Source organism: Eriocheir sinensis, chromosome 2 (genome assembly GCF_024679095.1).
Source record: "Eriocheir sinensis breed Jianghai 21 chromosome 2, ASM2467909v1, whole genome shotgun sequence".
NCBI lineage: Eukaryota > Metazoa > Arthropoda > Malacostraca > Decapoda > Varunidae > Eriocheir > Eriocheir sinensis.
Window position 1 is genome coordinate 16,991,920 of NC_066510.1, and position 17,333 is coordinate 17,009,252.

Consider the following 17,333-nt stretch of genomic DNA (forward strand, 5'->3'; position numbering starts at 1 on the left):
AAATCTTCTCGGGTGAAACATGAAAGCAAGGAACAGTAGGCCACGAAAATCTTCTCGGGTGAAACATGAAAGCACGGAACAGTAGGCCACGAAAATCTTCTCGGGTAAAACATGAAAGCACGGAACAGTAGGCCACGAAAATCTTCTCGGGTGAAACATGAAAGCAAGGAACAGTAGGCCACGAAAATCTTCTCGGGTGAAACATGAAAGCACGGAACAGCAGGCCACGAAAATCCTCTCATCTCATATCCAAACTGACCGTGTTAGTGAAAAAAGAAGTAAAAAACAAAAAAAAAATATATATATATGGCAAGGAAAATGGTTACAGAAGGCTTACTAATTACAGATAGACAAATAAAAAGAAACGAAAAAAACAGAAAGCTGGAAATGGATGTGTAATTACAACTAAAAGAAAGAATCCTCAGGTACGGCCAGGTGAGAGAGAGAGAGAGAGAGAGAGAGAGAGAGAGAGAGAGAGAGAGAGAGAGAGAGAGAGAGAGAGAGAGAGAGAGAGAGAGAGAAAAACAAACAAACAAACAAACAAACAAACAAACAAATGTATAAAAGGAAAGGAATGGAACTGGTTAATAATGATAATGAGGATAATGATGAAGAGAAGGAGGAGGAAGATTAGGAAGAGGAAGAGGAGGAGGAGGAGGAATGAGGAGGGGGAGAGGGGGGGGGGGCAGAGGCCAGGTAAGGTGCCCCAACAAGCCAGGTAGTGTAAGGTCGATGTTCCCTTGTCGCCGTGTGATATTTACGCTCTATTGAACCTTTTCTTTATGTATCTACTTCCGAAACCCAACTCTTGCTCCCCTCCTTTCCTCCTCCTCCCCTCTCTTCTCCTTCCCTCTCCCCTCCCCTCACTCCTCCCTCAAATCACCATTCCTTCTTATCATCTCCCCTTCTCCCCTTTCTTCTCTCCCATTTCCTCGTCCCTTCCCCTCATAATCAGCTTCTCATTATTACCTCCTCTCTCTTTCTCTTTCCCCTTTTCTTCTCGTCTCCCTCTTCCTCCTTTTTATTTCCCCTACATCCTTCTTTCTCTTTCTCTTGCTTCCTCTTTCTTTTCTCTCCCTCTTTACCTTCCATCTCCTCACTCTTTTCTCCTGTTTATCTCCTTTCGCTCACTCATATCTCTTCGTCCTCCCTCCTCCTCCCTTCTCTCTTTCTTCTCCTCTCCATCCTCCTGTGTTTCGTGTACATCAGCAAAATATATCTCACTCGGATTCCCATTTCTCAGATCAAATTGCATATCCTTGTACTTCTTCCCTTCCTTGCCCTTCTCTTCCTTTCCTTTCCCCTCCCTTCCCTTCCCTTCCCTTCCTTTCCTTTCCTTTCCCTTCTCTTCCCTTTCCCTTCCATTCCCTTCCCTTCCCTTCCCTTCCCATCTCTTCTCCTTCATTCCCTTCCCTTTCCTTCTCTCCCTTCTCCTCCATTCCCTGTCCTTTCCTTCCCTTCCCTCCTTCCCGTTCCCTTTCTTCCCTAGTCTTCCCTTCCTCTCATTTCTCTCTTTTCTTTTTCACCTTCTTTTCATTTTCTTTTCTCCCATCACTGTCCTTTCTTTTCCCATCCTTTTCTTTCTTCCCCTTTTTCATTCTTCCCTCCACTCTCTTTCTTTCCTTTCCTCTCCTGACTGTATTATGTTTCCTTGTTTATCTTCATTTTTCATATACACTTTTTCTTTACTAGGCATTCGAGAGAGAGAGAGAGAGAGAGAGAGAGAGAGAGAGAGAGAGAGAGAGAGAGAGAGAGAGAGAGAGAGAGAGAGAGAGAGAGAGAGAGAGAGAGAGAGAGAGAGAGAGAGAGAGAGAGAAATATACACCTGGCTACCGTCCATCGTGTAAATGAGACACCTGCATAATCAAACAGACAAGCAATCAAGCACGCAGGTAGGCAGGCAGGTAGGCACACTGATTGACAGGTAAACGTAAACAAATACACGAACGAACATAAGTACGGACAGGCGGATGGACAGAGAGACAAACAGACAGACGGGCCAGCAAGCAGCGGGACTAACAATTACCACACGGCAAATACGAAACCAATTAAAAAAAACACGTGTATAATAGATAAGAAAGGAAAGAGTAGTAAGATGGCTTTGAAAATGTGTGCAGAAGAAAGACTTGTGGATGAGAATGGAGGAAGGCAAGCAAGGAAGCAGGGAGGGAGGAAAGGGAGAGAGAGTGAGTGAGGGAGGCAAGGAGAGATGGAGGGAGGGAGGGAGGTAAGGAGGGACATAAGTAGCAAACACGTAATGGGAAGGAACAGGTTAAGTGGTTTCATGATAATACTGAATTTAAAATGTGTCTGAGGAGGATAAAGAAACAGGAGAAGGAGGAGAAGGATTAGGAAGAGGAGGAGGAGGTAGAGGTGGAGGAGGAGAAAACAGGGAAAAGGAGGAGAAGGAGGAGACGGAGGGGTGATATTTCATCTTCTCTTCTCCTCCTCCTCGTCTCCATTCTCTCTTCTTTCATAATCACCAAATGTTTGTTTTTCGCACGGTACGCCATCTTGAATTTCTCTCCACGTGCAACAACAACAACAACATCAACAACAACAATAATGACACTAATTCTACTAATAATAACATAACTCTTAGCGTCCATTTAACGCCAGGTAACTTATGAGCTCATCACCTTCACCTCACCTGTTAATTAGAAGAAGTAACTACCTGTGCTTGAGTGCTTTGTGGGCCGCCGGACACTGCCTTGGCATCCTTGTTAGCGGGAGGTGAAAGGTGGAAGCTGGGTCGGTGGGTAGGGGGGTAAAGGGAAGGGGGAGGGGGAGGGTGATGGTAGGCAGAGGTAGCTACTAAGTGGTTAGGTGCTGGCGAAGGTGTTGATTAAGAAACTCTGCAACTGGAAAGACTGATAGCTGATAGATAGAGACATAGATAGGTAGCTACACAGAAATAGATAGAGAGATAAATAGGGCTAGAAGAGAAGTCGAAGCAAGAGGAAGGGGGAGGGGGAGGGTGATGGGAGGCAGAGGTACTAAGCGGTCATGTGCTGGCGAAGGTGTTGATTAAGAAACTCTGCAAATGGAAAGACTGATAGCTGATAGATAGAGACATAGACAGGTAGTTACATAGATATAGAGAGATAAATAGGGCTAGAAGAGAAGTCGAAGTATTGAAACCCTTCACTCAATTTTAAGGCACATGAAAACGACGTTGTTTCTATACACGATGGAAGGAAAAGGATGCAATTCTTAACTGAAAAAAAAGTAAGAACAGTGAAAAACCACGTCCATATAAAAGGAAATACAATTCAAAACAGTATTCTCAAGCACGCACGCGCAAAACAACAACACAACACTTACCACGCAACAGAAAATAAAAGATAGCACACACACACACCTCACGTACAAACAAACGAAAAATCACAGTACTTATCACTCAAGAAAGCAAAACAAAACAAAACAAAACAAGCCATCTCACACAACACAAACCGAACCTTCAACCACACCCACAAAAAAAATTAATAAATCAAAAGAATAACAAGGAAAAAAATACAATCAACTTACGATAAATCACATTCAGAACGAGGCATTGTGTCGCTCTGACGAGGTAATTGAAGTCATAATTTTCTTGCGGATACCTGAGTGACAGCAAGCAAGAGGCAATTAACACCTGAGCTCACCTGTTCTGCACGAGCCACTGTTGACTCAGCAAACACCTGGGCGAGAACTCATCAGGTCAGGTGTTGAGTATGCCTGGACACGCACACCTGAGAGAGAGAGAGAGAGAGAGAGAGAGAGAGAGAGAGAGAGAGAGAGAGAGAGAGAGAGAGAGAGAGAGAGAGAGAGAGAGAGAGAGAGAGAGAGAGAGAGAGAGAGAGAGAGAGAGAGAGAGAGAGAGAGAGAGAGAGAGAGAGAGAGAGAGAGAGAGAATGGATGTATTGATGGAGAAAGGAAAAATAGTTAATAAAGGAGAATGGAAAGGAAAACAGGAGAAAAAATACAATGGAAAAGGAAACAGAGATGAAAAGAAAGGAAAATAGTGGAGAAAATGGGAGAAAAGGAGAAAAAAACAAAATAGGAGAAAGAATGAGGAGATATAGGAAAGGAAAATTATAAAGAATAAGAGAGAAAAGTAAAAAAAAAATAAAGAACACTAGAATAGGTATAATCGGAGAGGAAATATAAGAAGCTAAACGATAAAAAAAATAACTGAAAAAAGAAGATATTTAGAGAGAAAAAAATAATGGAAGAGCACAGTAAAGAAGAAAAATAAAGGATGGATAAGACAAATTAGGCAAAAAACGAAAAATGAAGGCAGATAAAATGAAGGTCAGGTAAATGAGAAAGGTGAGGAGGGAGAGTAACCTGAGATGAGGAGGAGGAAGCTGAGGGTGGAGATATGAGGGAGGTGTGAAGGAAAGGCTCGAAGCTCACAGGAGGGGAAGGAAAGGGTTGAAGGGAGGAAGGGACGGTGAGGAGGAAGAAGGGAGTTTTAGTGTAGAGGTGAGAGATGGGAAAAGAAGGTGAAAGGTATGGTGTTTTGGGGAGAGGAGAGGAGAAAGAAGAAGTTAAAGAAAGGAAGAGGGAGAGGAGAGAAGGGAGAGAAGGTAGAAAAATATGGTGCTTTGGGGAGAGGAGAGGAGAAAGAAGAAGTTAAAGAAAGGAAGAGGAAGAGAAGAAAAGAGAGAGAAGGGTGAAAGGTATGGTGTTTGAGGGAGAGGAGATGAGAAAGAAGTTAAAGAAAGGAAGAGGGAGAGAAGAGAGAGAAGGATGAAAGGTATGGAGTTTCGATGGGAGAGGAAGAGGAGAAAGGAAAACAAAGGAAAAGATGAGAGAAAACAGATGACATAGGGGAGAAGAAGTAAAGAAAAGAAGGAAAATGAGAGATAAAACAAAGAAAGGATTTAAAGCATGAAGTAGTCTAATGTTAAATGGAAAAGATGAGAGAGAACTAAAGACTCAAGGAAGAGGAAGAAAAGAAGAAAAGAAGAATTGGACAAGACTAAACAACAAAGAAACAAAACATGGAGTAGGCAAATGTTTACAAATACAGGTGAAAAGGTTATTGCAAAGGGTCAGAGGTGAGCATTCAGGTGAAAGGAAGGTGGCTAGATAGGTAGACAGACGGACAAGGCAAACAGACAGACAGAGACAGAACGCGTGTACTGTTAAGTCAAATGGGTTTCTGTTCTCTTAAATCACCTTCGTTATCTCTTATTTCCTCTTTCTTTTGTTTCTTTTTCTTCCATGTCTTTTTTTCTCTTTTATTCTTCCTTCTTTTCTTTTCTCCTCTTCCTTCCTTTCCTTTTCCTTGCTCATCTCTCTTTCTTCTGTATCTTTTTCTTCCAATAGTTTTTTTTTTCCTCTTCCTCTTCCTCCTCTTCTTCTTCCTTCTCTTATTCTTCCCTTCTTCTCTCTCCTCTCCTTTGCCTTTCTCATCTCTGTCCCGCCCTCTACTTCCCCCCTACCTTACCTCCCTTCCCTTGCCTTAAGAAAATAACATAGAAGAAAACAACAGCACATTCAATCACTATAACAGTACACATATAAATCAATCCAGAGAGAGAAAGAGAACGAAAGAAAGAGGAAGAGTTATAGTGTGCGTAGTTACAAAGAAAAGATACATTAGGTCGTTTAACAGGGGACGTGTAGACAATAATAATAAAAAGATTCAATGATAGATAGATGGAAGCGTTTTAAAAGAATGTATCTATATGCAACACCCTTCACTTAGGCGGATAATACACCGATACATCTCCATCCTCCTCCCCAGTATACACCTGTGATGGGTTGCCTCAGTGTTACCTGTACGCAATTAACCTGGGCTCTCGTGGCTTACCTGGTGAGAGTGATAAGGTGAAGGGAGGAGAGTCATTCTTCGCCCCCCAACTCTCCTCTTCCCTCTTCCCCCCCCACGCACATCAGCACACGAATATACATGTAAATTGCTTAGTTATAGGTTGTGTGTGTGTGTGTGTGTGTGTGTGTGTGTGTGTGTGTGTGTGTGTGTGTGTGTGTGTGTGTGTGGCCAGTTGTTTATTGCTATCGGCAGGGGTTTTATGTGTACTTGTATTGGCGTTTAAGTTAATGATTGGAGATTATTATTATTATTATTATTATTATTATTATTATTATTATTATTATTATTATTATTATTATTATTATTATTATTATTATTATTATTATTATTATTATTATTATTATTATTATTATTATTATTATTATTATTGCACAGAATGTCTTTACGTTATGGAGTGTTTGCTCTGTTCAGTGAAACGTAGAAAAAGTGTTATATTTGGGGTGTGGTTCTCAGTTATGGTTAGGTTAGGTTAGGTTAGGTGAGATTAGGTTACGTGACGTTAAGTTAGCTTAGGTTAGGTTAGGTGAGATTAGGTACTATGCGTATATTCAATAATGAGGTATGTTTCGTAAAGTACAGATGAGTATAAACTAGAGAAGAATGATGAGGTTGTAGTATTTTTATTTCTATCACATTCTTTCTTGCTTGTTTGCTTGTGTGAATATGTATGCGTCAAGTTACTCAATCCCTTCTCCTGCTCTTTGCCTTTGTCTCTCGTTACCACAGCATCGTCCTCACCGCCAGCCTCCCTCTCTCTGACCTTCACCCTCCTTTCCTTCCCCATTTTCTTCATCCTCCTCTCTCGCCTCCTCTCTCCTTTCCGATCCCCTCCGCACCCTCCTTTCCCTTCCTCTTCTCATCTTCATCCTCCTCCTTTCTCACCCCCTCCCTTCCTTCCCGATCCCCTCCTCACCCTCCTTTCCCCTCCTCTTCTCTTCATCATCCTCCTTCCTTTCTCACCCCTTCCCTTGTGCCTCCATCAACCCCCTTCCTCCTCCTTACCCTTTCCACCCTCTCTTCATCCTCCTCACTCTTCCCTCCCCCTTCTCTTCATCCTCTTTCTCATTCCATCCCTATTTCCTCCATCACAACTTTCCCTTTCCCTTCCTATCCCCCATATTCACCCTCCTCTCCCTCCACCTCCTTTCCTCATCGTCCTTTCCCATCCCCTCCCTTCTGCCATCATCACCCCCTTCCCCTCCCTTCCAGCCCCCTTTCCTCCTACCCCCTTCCCCCAGTTCCCCCTCAGACGTGGCAGCGCTGCGGGACGTCCCCTGAAGGCGCCCTCCGCCCACCTGGGTTGTGCACCATTTACATAGCTTGTGTGTGTGTGTGTGTGTGTGTGTGTGTGTGTGTGTGTGTGTGTGTGTGTGTGTGTGTGTGTGTGTGGTTGTTTATCGTTGTTTTAGTTAATTATATGTTATTGTTTGCCTAAGAAAATTATTATACCCCAAGAAGTTACATTCGCTTGATCTCCATTGCAAATCCGAGGTGAATAAACAAATAAATAAGCAAATAGATAGACAAGATGATACATACATACATACAAACATACATAAGAGACCCAAGACTACAGAATAAAATATGTAAGTAATTTCACATTCCTCGTAAATCGGTGAAAATTCTTCTGATCTGCCTCGACCATTAGTTTGTGTTCCTTAACGTGTCGAAGGTGATTAATGGAGAAAGTAATGATGTGCGGAGAGAGAGAGAGAGAGAGAGAGAGAGAGAGAGAGAGAGAGAGAGAGAGAGAGAGAGAGATATACACAGACAATAAGACAGGCTGGCAGATAAACACATGCCAACAGACAGACAGAAAAACAACGACAGACAGATAGATAACGATACATAAAAAAAGACATTTAGATAGATACGACATGGGAAACAAACACAAAAACAGGTTAACAGGTAAACAGACACAATACACAATTAAATACAAAAAAAAAAGACTACCTAGTTATACAGACAGAGAAACAAACAGAGAAACAGACAGACAAATCAAGGCAGGCAGGTAAGGTAGGGAAGAGAGAGAGAAAGAGAGAGTGGAATAATAAACAAACAAACACTAAAAAAACAAGTCTCGTTCGCGTTCCAAACCTTCCGTTAATGAAATATAGATGTCAAGGTGAGTCGAGGAGGGGGGGCAGGCATTCCATCAGGTGAGCACAGGTATCCTAATGACCCGCACCTCTAATTGGGACACACCTCTCCCTTCCTTCCTTCCTCCTCCTCCTTCCCCTCCTCACCTGGTCACAAAGCTCAAGGTGTAAGGACAACATGCAGTAAGGGTGAAAATATTGGGTGATGATGACCAATTTGACCCCTAATAGCTAATGACACGACAAGAGTTACCTGGAGGGTCCCAAGAAGCCATTAGGGAGAAGACAGGTGTGGTAATTTTTTTCTTCTTTTTCTCCCCTACCTCCTCCTCCTCCTCCTCCTCCTCCTCCTCCTGCTTCACTTCTGCTGTTCTTATGATTGTTGTATTTTTTGTCGTTTTTTTTTTTTTGAATCGATGTTCTTATCTCTGTAGCCTCATTATTTTTTTTTTCTTTACATTCTTAGCCTTTGAAAATAATCTTATTCTTCTCCTCTTTAATCATCTCTATCTATCTTCTCCTCATCTTCTATATCTTTTTATTTTTATTTTCTTTCTTTTTTTTGCTTCTTCCTTTCCCTCTTCCTTATTCAATTCATTGCCTCTTCTCCTTTTCTCCTTACACGTTTTTCCTTCCATATTTTTTTTCTTTTTTTCTTCCTCTTCTTATTCTTATTTTCTTCTCTCCTCTTCCGCCCTCCTTCCTTTACCTCTTCTCCTATTCTTCTTATTCATTTTTTCTTCTTCCATATCATTTTCTTTTTTTCCATCTGCCTCTTCCTTTTCTTCTTTTCCCTCCTTTTCCTCCCTCCTTCCCAGCGCCTCTTTCATCTCTGCCAAGACTCTTTCCTCCCTTCCCTTACCTCCCGTCCCTCCCATCCCACCCATATCTTCTTACCCCCCACTTTCCTCCCTTTCCTCCCTTTCCTCCTCCCTCCCTCTTTCCTTCCTGCGGTGGCGGAATGAGATACTGGGAGCTAATGACGGTCTGGTTGGCTGGTGGTCGTAATCCCGTGTTCGATACCCGCTGCCGAGATAACAGGCGCTGATAAGGCTGAAGGGATGGAGGAAGAGGGATTGGAGGGGTAAAAGGGGCTTGGGAAAGGAAGGGAAGGGGAGTTGAAGATTAATATTGTGTCTGAATAGTCCTTTTTTTGCTGTGGTGTGTAGTGGTGGTGGTAGTGGCTGTAGTAGTCGTAGTAGTAGTAGTAGTAGTAGTAGTAGCAGCAGTAGAAGGGGTGTAGATGGGAGACTGGATGAGTATTTATTTATTTATTTATTTATTTATATTTTATAGGAGCAGCGATTATTGTCTTTCTTTTATTTCCCAGTTTGTATTGCTCTTGATCTTCCTCTTTCTTTTGACTCGATAAATAAAAGAAAACAAAGCTATGGGATGTAATGGCTGAATGGAGACGATATATCTGCTGGCGACCACTATCGTAGGCGTTCATGTTGCTGTGTATTACGGGGGCGAAGGTGCTAGTTACGTCCCTGGCTGCCTCTGCACACTGCCGGGAGTTAGCGCGGGAACGTTACATTGACATCTCCACCCAAACGATGTGGTTAGACTGAAGCTGTAAACGATTTTATGAACACTGTTATAGCTTCTGTGTTTGTCCCGTACACACTGTTGAATATAAGTATGGGAAGGCTTGTTTAGCAGCGCTATCTAATCCTGCATTGTGTTTAGTTACGAATGGTGATGGGAATCGAGCCTCTGAGATACCTGGGGAAGCCGAGGTTAGGAATAGCTCCGCTTACTGTGCTTCTCGCGTGCGCACTGCCGGATATACGCCGATATGTAAGGATGGGAAGGGTAGCTTAGGGTACTTTAGCATCGTTGATTGGCACTGGTATGTAGGTATCATGCGTATTGAGATGTATGGAATGTAAGGTGCAATTGCTGTCAGTTTGGTGTCACAACTCTCCAACTTAACAGCGGACCGAATTCTGTACTGCGAGCAGGTATATATAGTGTATGAATTGAGATAATACCGTGGTAAGACCGAGGTTGGAGATACCAAGATCTTGGGAAATAGCTCTTCTTAATGCTCGCAGAATCTACATATATCAAGCGCTGTCGTCCTCCGCAGTCCTCGCAAGGGAAGGAAGCTCAGGAAGTCACCGCCCCGTCAGCCCCTCGCCACTGTCTCTGTTCCGTGAAGTTCTCTCCCTTCCCTCCTTCGCCCTAAGGCATTTATCTCTTCTTTAGACCTCTGTTTTATGCCTCTCTCTCCCCTCCTCCCCTCCTCCTCTCTCCCTCCTTATTCCCTCCCTCTCTCACCCATTACTCCCTCCATAATTAAGCGGAACACCTGTAGCAACCCATTAGTAAGGTTATTTCCTGTTAATTATAGTGAAGGCAAGTGGGGATTTATTATCATTATTATTACTTTTGTTATCATTTCTATTTTTATTATATATACACAGTCATTGGCGGGGTGGGGCCAATGAATTGCTTTGTGAAAGGATATGAGAGAATATACCGCTCACAACGCAACTCTAATAGATGGAGGCCCGTAGTAGTGGTAGCAGTATTTGTTTATTCATTCATTCACACATAATTTAGTTCAGTGACGCAGAAGAAGATGAAAAAGTAGAGACAAATAATGTAAAGTAATCAGTGTGTGTGTGTGTGTGTGTGTGTGTGTGTGTGTGTGTGTGTGTGTGTGTGTGTGTGTGTGTGTGTGTGTGTACCATTTACTACATACGACTGGTCATACAATAATTATTTTTAACCGATAAATATTTTGCATGGGTCAGACTTTTCAGTGTTTCTTAATTTTCCTTTTCTTTTTTTTGCAGGTACGTCTCCTATGCAGTTGCTTGACGTGGCGGTGGTGGCGGTGGCGGTGGTGGTGGTGGTGGTGGTGGTGTGAGTACAATCCTGATCTCTATGTACTTTCCGTATATTAAAACTCAAGCCTTCCTGTATTTAGCATAGCCCCCCATACACAGGCTTCAATTTCTACGAGGACGCGTTTGGAATAGCTGGCACACTATTGTAGAAGCGTCTCTGGTGTATATATTATCCGAGTGGTTATTCTCAAGCTGTAGCTCGCTATATCATAAGGCTGAGGCAATATTACGTCCCAGTTGTACTTCATATATAGCGAATTTGAAGTTGACCTCTCTTTTCGGCCACTTAATTCTACACATTCTTTTTTTTATACAGGGGGAGTAATTATACAGAGGGCTTTTTTCTCATTTAATTTTGCCCATGAGCTGTTGGTATTATTCTAGTGTTTGCCCGTACTGCCCTCTCTCACCTCTCACCCAAAACAGGCTAGGGGGCTTGTGGGAACGCTGGGTTTTCGGGTGGGGATCATGAAATGCGTCGGAATCAGCCAATCACATAGTTTTTGAGTTATGGGGATTAAGAAAAATACCCTAGATCCCCCTTTCCCAACCCTGGGGTCGCCAAGCATTTTTCCTGGGGTCGCCAAGGCCTCAAATTATGAAACATGGTGTTATTTTATTATAATGACACATATACAACTAAACTAGTGGGGTCGCGATCATGTCTAAAGGTGAATGATTGGGGTCGCCTGAAGAAAAGGTTGGGAACCACTGCGGGCCTATAGATGTACGGAAAATCCTGACACTCGCAATTTTTTTTACCACGTATGGAAAATTCGCAATTTACCCCATCTGCGCATGCTCGCTTCGCTCGCCCCCCTCCCCGCCTCCCTAACTCATAAACCTGTGATGCCCTCTAGCCGCTCCCCCCAAAATCTGCCAATATTGCGGGCCTGGGGAAGATTCTTCATTTGATTAAACTCACAGTGGCGTGAGTCATTTTCTTGGCACCGTGCTTTGCTGCTGACTGCTGTTGTTGGTGGGTTTGCAAACTCTGGTACCTCCCCTCCAAAAGTAGACGAAAATGTAACATGAAAACCAATAAATTAACACTTTGATAAATCAGGTTACATTAATTACAAATATGAGCGATTGCACACAGCTCTAATAATGTTGCCTGATCTATTTACTAATGATAAATCAATAACAAATCCACCGTCAAAATCATTCGATGGCAACTGTGGCAGTGAGAATAGGCTCGTCCAATCAGAGGGTGCTATTTTGAAAGTCATTGTCCTGGACCAATCACAGCACTGCCTTGACAGAGGGAGTCACTTCAAGTTGGGTGTCCGAGTATGTCGGGTGTTGTGTTGAGTGTTCGGGCTGTGAAGCGAAATATCATGAATAACCAAGCAGCCAGAAAAAGAAGAGGGAATCAGCTGATTACTTGGACTACCGCAAACTACTACAGGAAAAACGAAGCCTCAGTGGAGAGAAACAGATTCGTCTGCTGTCATCATCATCATTTCGTTTAACGTCCGTTTTCACTCTTCTTGAGCGGTTGGACGCTTCATGGCTCTCCTCCATTCTACTCTGTCTTCTGCCTGATGTTCATCCTATCCCATCAATGCTAAATCTTCCTGTATACACCTTCTTCACGTTTTCCTAGGTCTATACCAACTGGTCTCCTTCCTTCTACCTCTAATCTCTCCACAGCTCCCAGCACTGTATCCCTACCTGCTCTCTTTACATGTCCAAACCATCGGAATCTTTCCCTTCTGAGCACTGTTTCCAGGTCCTCTACTCCACATCTGTTAGCTACATTTGCACTGGACACCCTATCTTGCCACCTGATCCCCGCCATATACCTCAGCATTCTGCAATCACTTGCTCTCAATACCTCCATCAATTTTCTACTTAGAGCCCATGTTTCTGCTCCATACAACTTCACTGATCTAATACACGCTTGGTACACCCCTGCTCTGCTCTTTAGAGGGATGCTACGATTCACGAGCAGACTAGCCACCTCCCTCCACTTTAACCATGCTACCGCCACTCTCGCTCTCACTGTCCTCTCCACTCCTGCCTCACAGTCCAGAACATCTCCCAAACTACAGAAATGTTCTACGTCATCCAGCTTTCCTCCATTCACCTCTAGTTCGTCCGCTGTGAAGAGCAGAATTGAAGTAAGATAATGGGAGGGGAGGGTGATCATTAGGTAATGTTTTTTTTCGTAACAGCAACAGGTGGATAATTACGCTTATGCACTGCGCGTTATCTGTGTATGTTATTGTCATCTGTGTGTGTGTGTGTGTGTGTGTGTGTGTGTGTGTGTGTGTGTGTGTGTGTGTGTGCAGGGTCAGGTTGTCTAGGAGTACAAGTTGACCATTTCATCATGTGATTTACGTTGGTGTCGGAATACTTGGTCAATAAAGGAGTTGGTTAATTTTGTGGGAAACGAGATATCGGCAAGTTAATAGTATTTTTTACCCTTCGTTGTCCAAGCTTAACACAACCACAGCTGAGTTACGGCAGCCCGGGTGGACAGGCTATTATTCCTAGGAGGGTTAAAGACTCGACCATCACCTTCACCTCGTTACCAGATGATAATTTTCCTTCTGAGGTGGAATTTGGCTTTTTCAGACGGTAAAATAATGGTACTCCCTTGCGTCACGTCCTTAAGATTGCCCTATACACGAATATATAATGATTTTAGCAACAATGGTAGGTGAATAAGGTTACTCTATTGTGTTATATATTCTCTCTCTCTCTCTCTCTCTCTCTCTCTCTCTCTCTCTCTCTCTCTTAGAAATGATGATGATAATAATTATAATAAAGTGACGTGTGTATCTCGATCTCCAAGTTTTGCTGGCTGGTAGATTATTATAGTCAGTCCTAAAGATTATCGTTTTCTCTCAAGCCGCGCGAAGGGGTGGCTAAAGTAAAGTGACTATCTGTCCGTCTGTTTGTCTGTCTGTGTGAGTCGGCCCATCCGTGGAGGGACCAGGGACCTTTGTTTTTCAACGGCCCATAGTGAGAGTGCGGGGCATGGTGTGGGATGTGTGTCGGAGAACAATTTATCATGCGGGGGTTGCCAACTGACAGGGTTATGGCGGCAGGAATTAAAGTGTTTGTTACCTGCAGTCATGCTTTAGTGTTGTATTTATCCCAAAGGCATTTTATCTCTTCTTTAGACCTTCTCTCTCTTATGCCTCCCTTCCTCCTTCCTCTGCCTCCCTCCCTCCTCCCCCTCCCACTCTCACCCATTGCTGCCTCCCGGTCACTTGGTGCATCCATACTTACATCATCAATTTTATCAGTCCCCGTTCTGAAGGGACTGGTTACCACCACACCCACATTCGATTCGCCGCGTGATGGACGACGCAATCTGAATCACGCTACCACTCGATTTCGGTCGTCACCGAGGGCTTAAACCTGGCCATGCTGTCCTCAAGAGACCCCCTCCCAACGGACTCTAGAGAGGGAAGCCGTCGGAGCGACGAGTAGCGGGGGGGGGGAGCAGCATGAGCCAATGCATGGCGCTAACACACTATACACTCCTGCTGCACGAACGGCTGGGCCGACCATCAGGCCCCACCTGGAAGAAGCCTTTGGGACCCCATCAAGGCCCCCACGGAAGAGATGCTAGCCGGCGCAGGCAACAACAAAAAAAAAAAAAACACTTCTCTTTGATCGGGGCGTGGCTGAGTGTTTTATCCTCTTCTCTCACTAGAAAGTTTTGTCTTTATTACACCACGCAGGAAGATGATACATTTTGATAAGGAAAGACAGTTTTTTTTTTTTAAGTTATACAAGACATCAGTGGTCTTCCTTGCGCGCTCAGGATTTCGTTTAACTACACTGATGCGCCAATCCAGCTTTTCTTATTACCAGGAGCAGCGTTTAGGAGGCATTTATGTGTGTTCGTCGACAGACCGACTTGGTCGGTAAGATTTTGATTGCCGATAGAGTCGGTCTGTCGGCATACTGCTACGGGCCGGGCCGCCTTTGTCAAAGGCCCGTGCTCCCTCGTGCAGGGAGGGAACAATCTTTTCCCTCCTAACGGTCGTCTTCGGACAATGGCCCGTTTCCCCTAGTGATACTTGGGGATAAATCTTAATTTTTTTGTGTGTGTGTGTTTATTTCTATGTCCTTAAGCAGCGTCCTCTACTGTAAAAAAAAAAAGAAAAAAAAAGTGCTGTTGACTGATTGATAATTTGATTTGTTTTTGGTAAAGTTTATTCACACACAGCTTATTGAAGATGACACATTAAAGGGCACATTAAGTACTTGCTTCACAATTTCCGGTATAAAATAATTCAAGTACAGCCATTCATATCCCTGTTGGCGATATGTATTGATGTCATAGTGTCAGCCCTGAGAATACTTAGTTGGAAAAGTCATTAAAAGAGATGGACATTAAAATATTCATTTTACTTATTTAGCAAACAATCGAGTCCTTTTGAGTGATGACACAACACTTGGAACAAATTTGAATATCCCAGGACATTCTCTCTCTCTCTCTCTCTCTCTCTCTCTCTCTCTCTCTCTCTCTCTCTCTCTCTCTCTCTCTCTCTCTCTCTCTCTCTCTCTCTCTCTCTCTTATACCCTTATTTTTGTTTACATGTTTGTCCGTTTGCATGTATCATTTTTTAGCTTAATTTTTCACCTTTTTTCGTCACCCTCGTCAGTCTGGGCTCAGCGTCTCGCCTCGCCTCGTCTCGTCTCGTCTCGTCTCGTCTCGTCTCGTCTCGTTTGGTCGTGTCGCCTCACCAGGCCGGCTGTCACGCCTCAGCTTCGCCAAAGTGTAGTGGCAAAAGGAAACACTGAAACTCGTCAACAAAACGAGCATTTATTCAGTTCTGTGAGTTGTCATGACGTGTTTGGCGTACACTAAAGTTAGTCTCCCTGTGGGTGTCGTGAGGCGCCTGAGGATCAGCAGGGACGTCAGCTTGAGTCCTTTACACGGGTACCACAGCGTGCACGGCGGGCACGGCGGCAACGTGGTGATGCACGGGGACGGGCACGGCGTAGGGCTGGGGCACGGCATAGGGCTGGGGCACGGCGTAGGGCTGGGGCACGGCGTAGGGCTCGGGCACGTACTTGTGTTGCACGGGGGTGACGAGCTGGGTCTGGTACACGGGCTTGGGCACGTGCACATCGTAGGTCCTCTCGTAGATCTTGAGCTGCGGGCGGACTTCCGTCACCTGGGGGGTGTAGGAGATCTCGGGGCGGCCCAGCGCCTTGACGGGCAGCCTCTGCACCTCATCACCGGTGGCCTGGCCGGCGGGCACCGCTGCGGGCACGTTGAGGTTCAGGTTGGAGTAAGCGATGGCCGCGGGGCCCAGCGGATAGTGGACGAGGCCTCCGAGGACGGAGGTGACCGTGAGGGACAACAGCACCTGAGGGGAGCAAGGCACTGAGTATGAGTGTGCACGTTATTGGGTGTGTTGTGGAGGGTCTGATGTGCACAGGTGTGGGGTGTGTGGCAGAGGAGGACAGAGGACATGGAAGCTACACTGAGGGATGCGAGCCACACCTGTATGGAGTGGACACGGGAGCGTGGCAAAGGTACACAATATTTGAGTACGTGAATGTGGTATAGGTCTGAAAGGTTTGGACACGTGCATGAGGTACAGATGTTGATGACCAATACAACGTGACACAACCCCGGAAAAGGCGAGAAGGGAAAGGATGTGCACGAGTAACAAAAATGGCACTGAGTATGAGGAATGTAAAGAGTACCTGAGAAGTAGGAGGACAAAAGTACCGCTGAGAGACTTACCAGAGGAGAAGAGAGGGAAGACTTGGTGCGTGTGAGAAGAATGATGTTCGAAATAGAAATAGGAAGGGACACTTTGGAAAGGAAGACTTGGACAAAGGCACCGCTCAAGAGACTTACCAGGGAGAGAAAAGAGGGAAGAAATGAAGGGAAAGGATGCTGAAATAATAGAAGGGACGCTGTCGAACGGGCAAAGGACAAAGGCACCGCGCTTGGACTTACCAGGGACTTCATGACGGCGGCGGTGATGGAGGGCGAGTGAGGAGCAAGGGTCCCGCCCCTCCCTTATGTAGCCTTCACCGGCCGGCCTTGGAGCCCCTCCTGCCGCCCACACCCCGGGCAGAACACACCTGAACCCACACACGCCCTGCTCATCTCCCCACCCTGCCCACGACACACCTTGCTCCTTCCCTTACTTGTTCCCTAGCCCTGCATAACCTATCAACTTACCTTAGCTCCCCCGCTCCCCTCTACACTCCACCCCTACCCATCCCCTTCAGCCTCCCCAAACGCTCTGCTTATCTCCCCATTCTGCCCACGACACATCCTACTTCACCCTATCCCTGTTCCCTAGCCCTGCACCCAATTCACTTACCCTCCACTTTCCTACCCTCCCCCTTTCCTTCCACCCCTAACCACCCCCTTCCTCCTCATCATCCTCTCAGTCCCCCCAAAACGCTCTGGGCACTCTCCTCTTCCCACCCAGTTCCACTTTCCTGTTTCTAACCTAAAATTCTCGGCCCATAATTTCATGTTTCTTTGTCTCGTGACTGCCTCAGCACCTAACCACATCCTTCCTCTTCTCGTCTCTGCTCTTCTTTGTTCCT

The 17,333-nt window shown here is 44.9% G+C and overlaps 2 protein-coding genes across 2 annotated transcripts in view; one reads left to right on the forward strand and one right to left on the reverse strand.

Annotated features, from left to right (window-relative positions):
- Positions 1 to 17,333, forward strand: part of LOC126998253 (agrin-like) — a 102,864-nt gene that overhangs the window by 44,647 nt on the left and 40,884 nt on the right. The window lies entirely within an intron of this gene.
- The window catches only part of LOC127000325 (calphotin-like), a 6,364-nt gene continuing 4,594 nt past the window's right edge, over positions 15,564 to 17,333 (reverse strand). Inside the window, exon 3 of the mRNA XM_050863921.1 lies at positions 15,564 to 16,126. Coding sequence (XP_050719878.1) covers positions 15,686 to 16,126 — 441 coding nt within the window. The 3' untranslated portion in view covers positions 15,564 to 15,685. The remainder of the gene's footprint in view (positions 16,127 to 17,333) is intronic.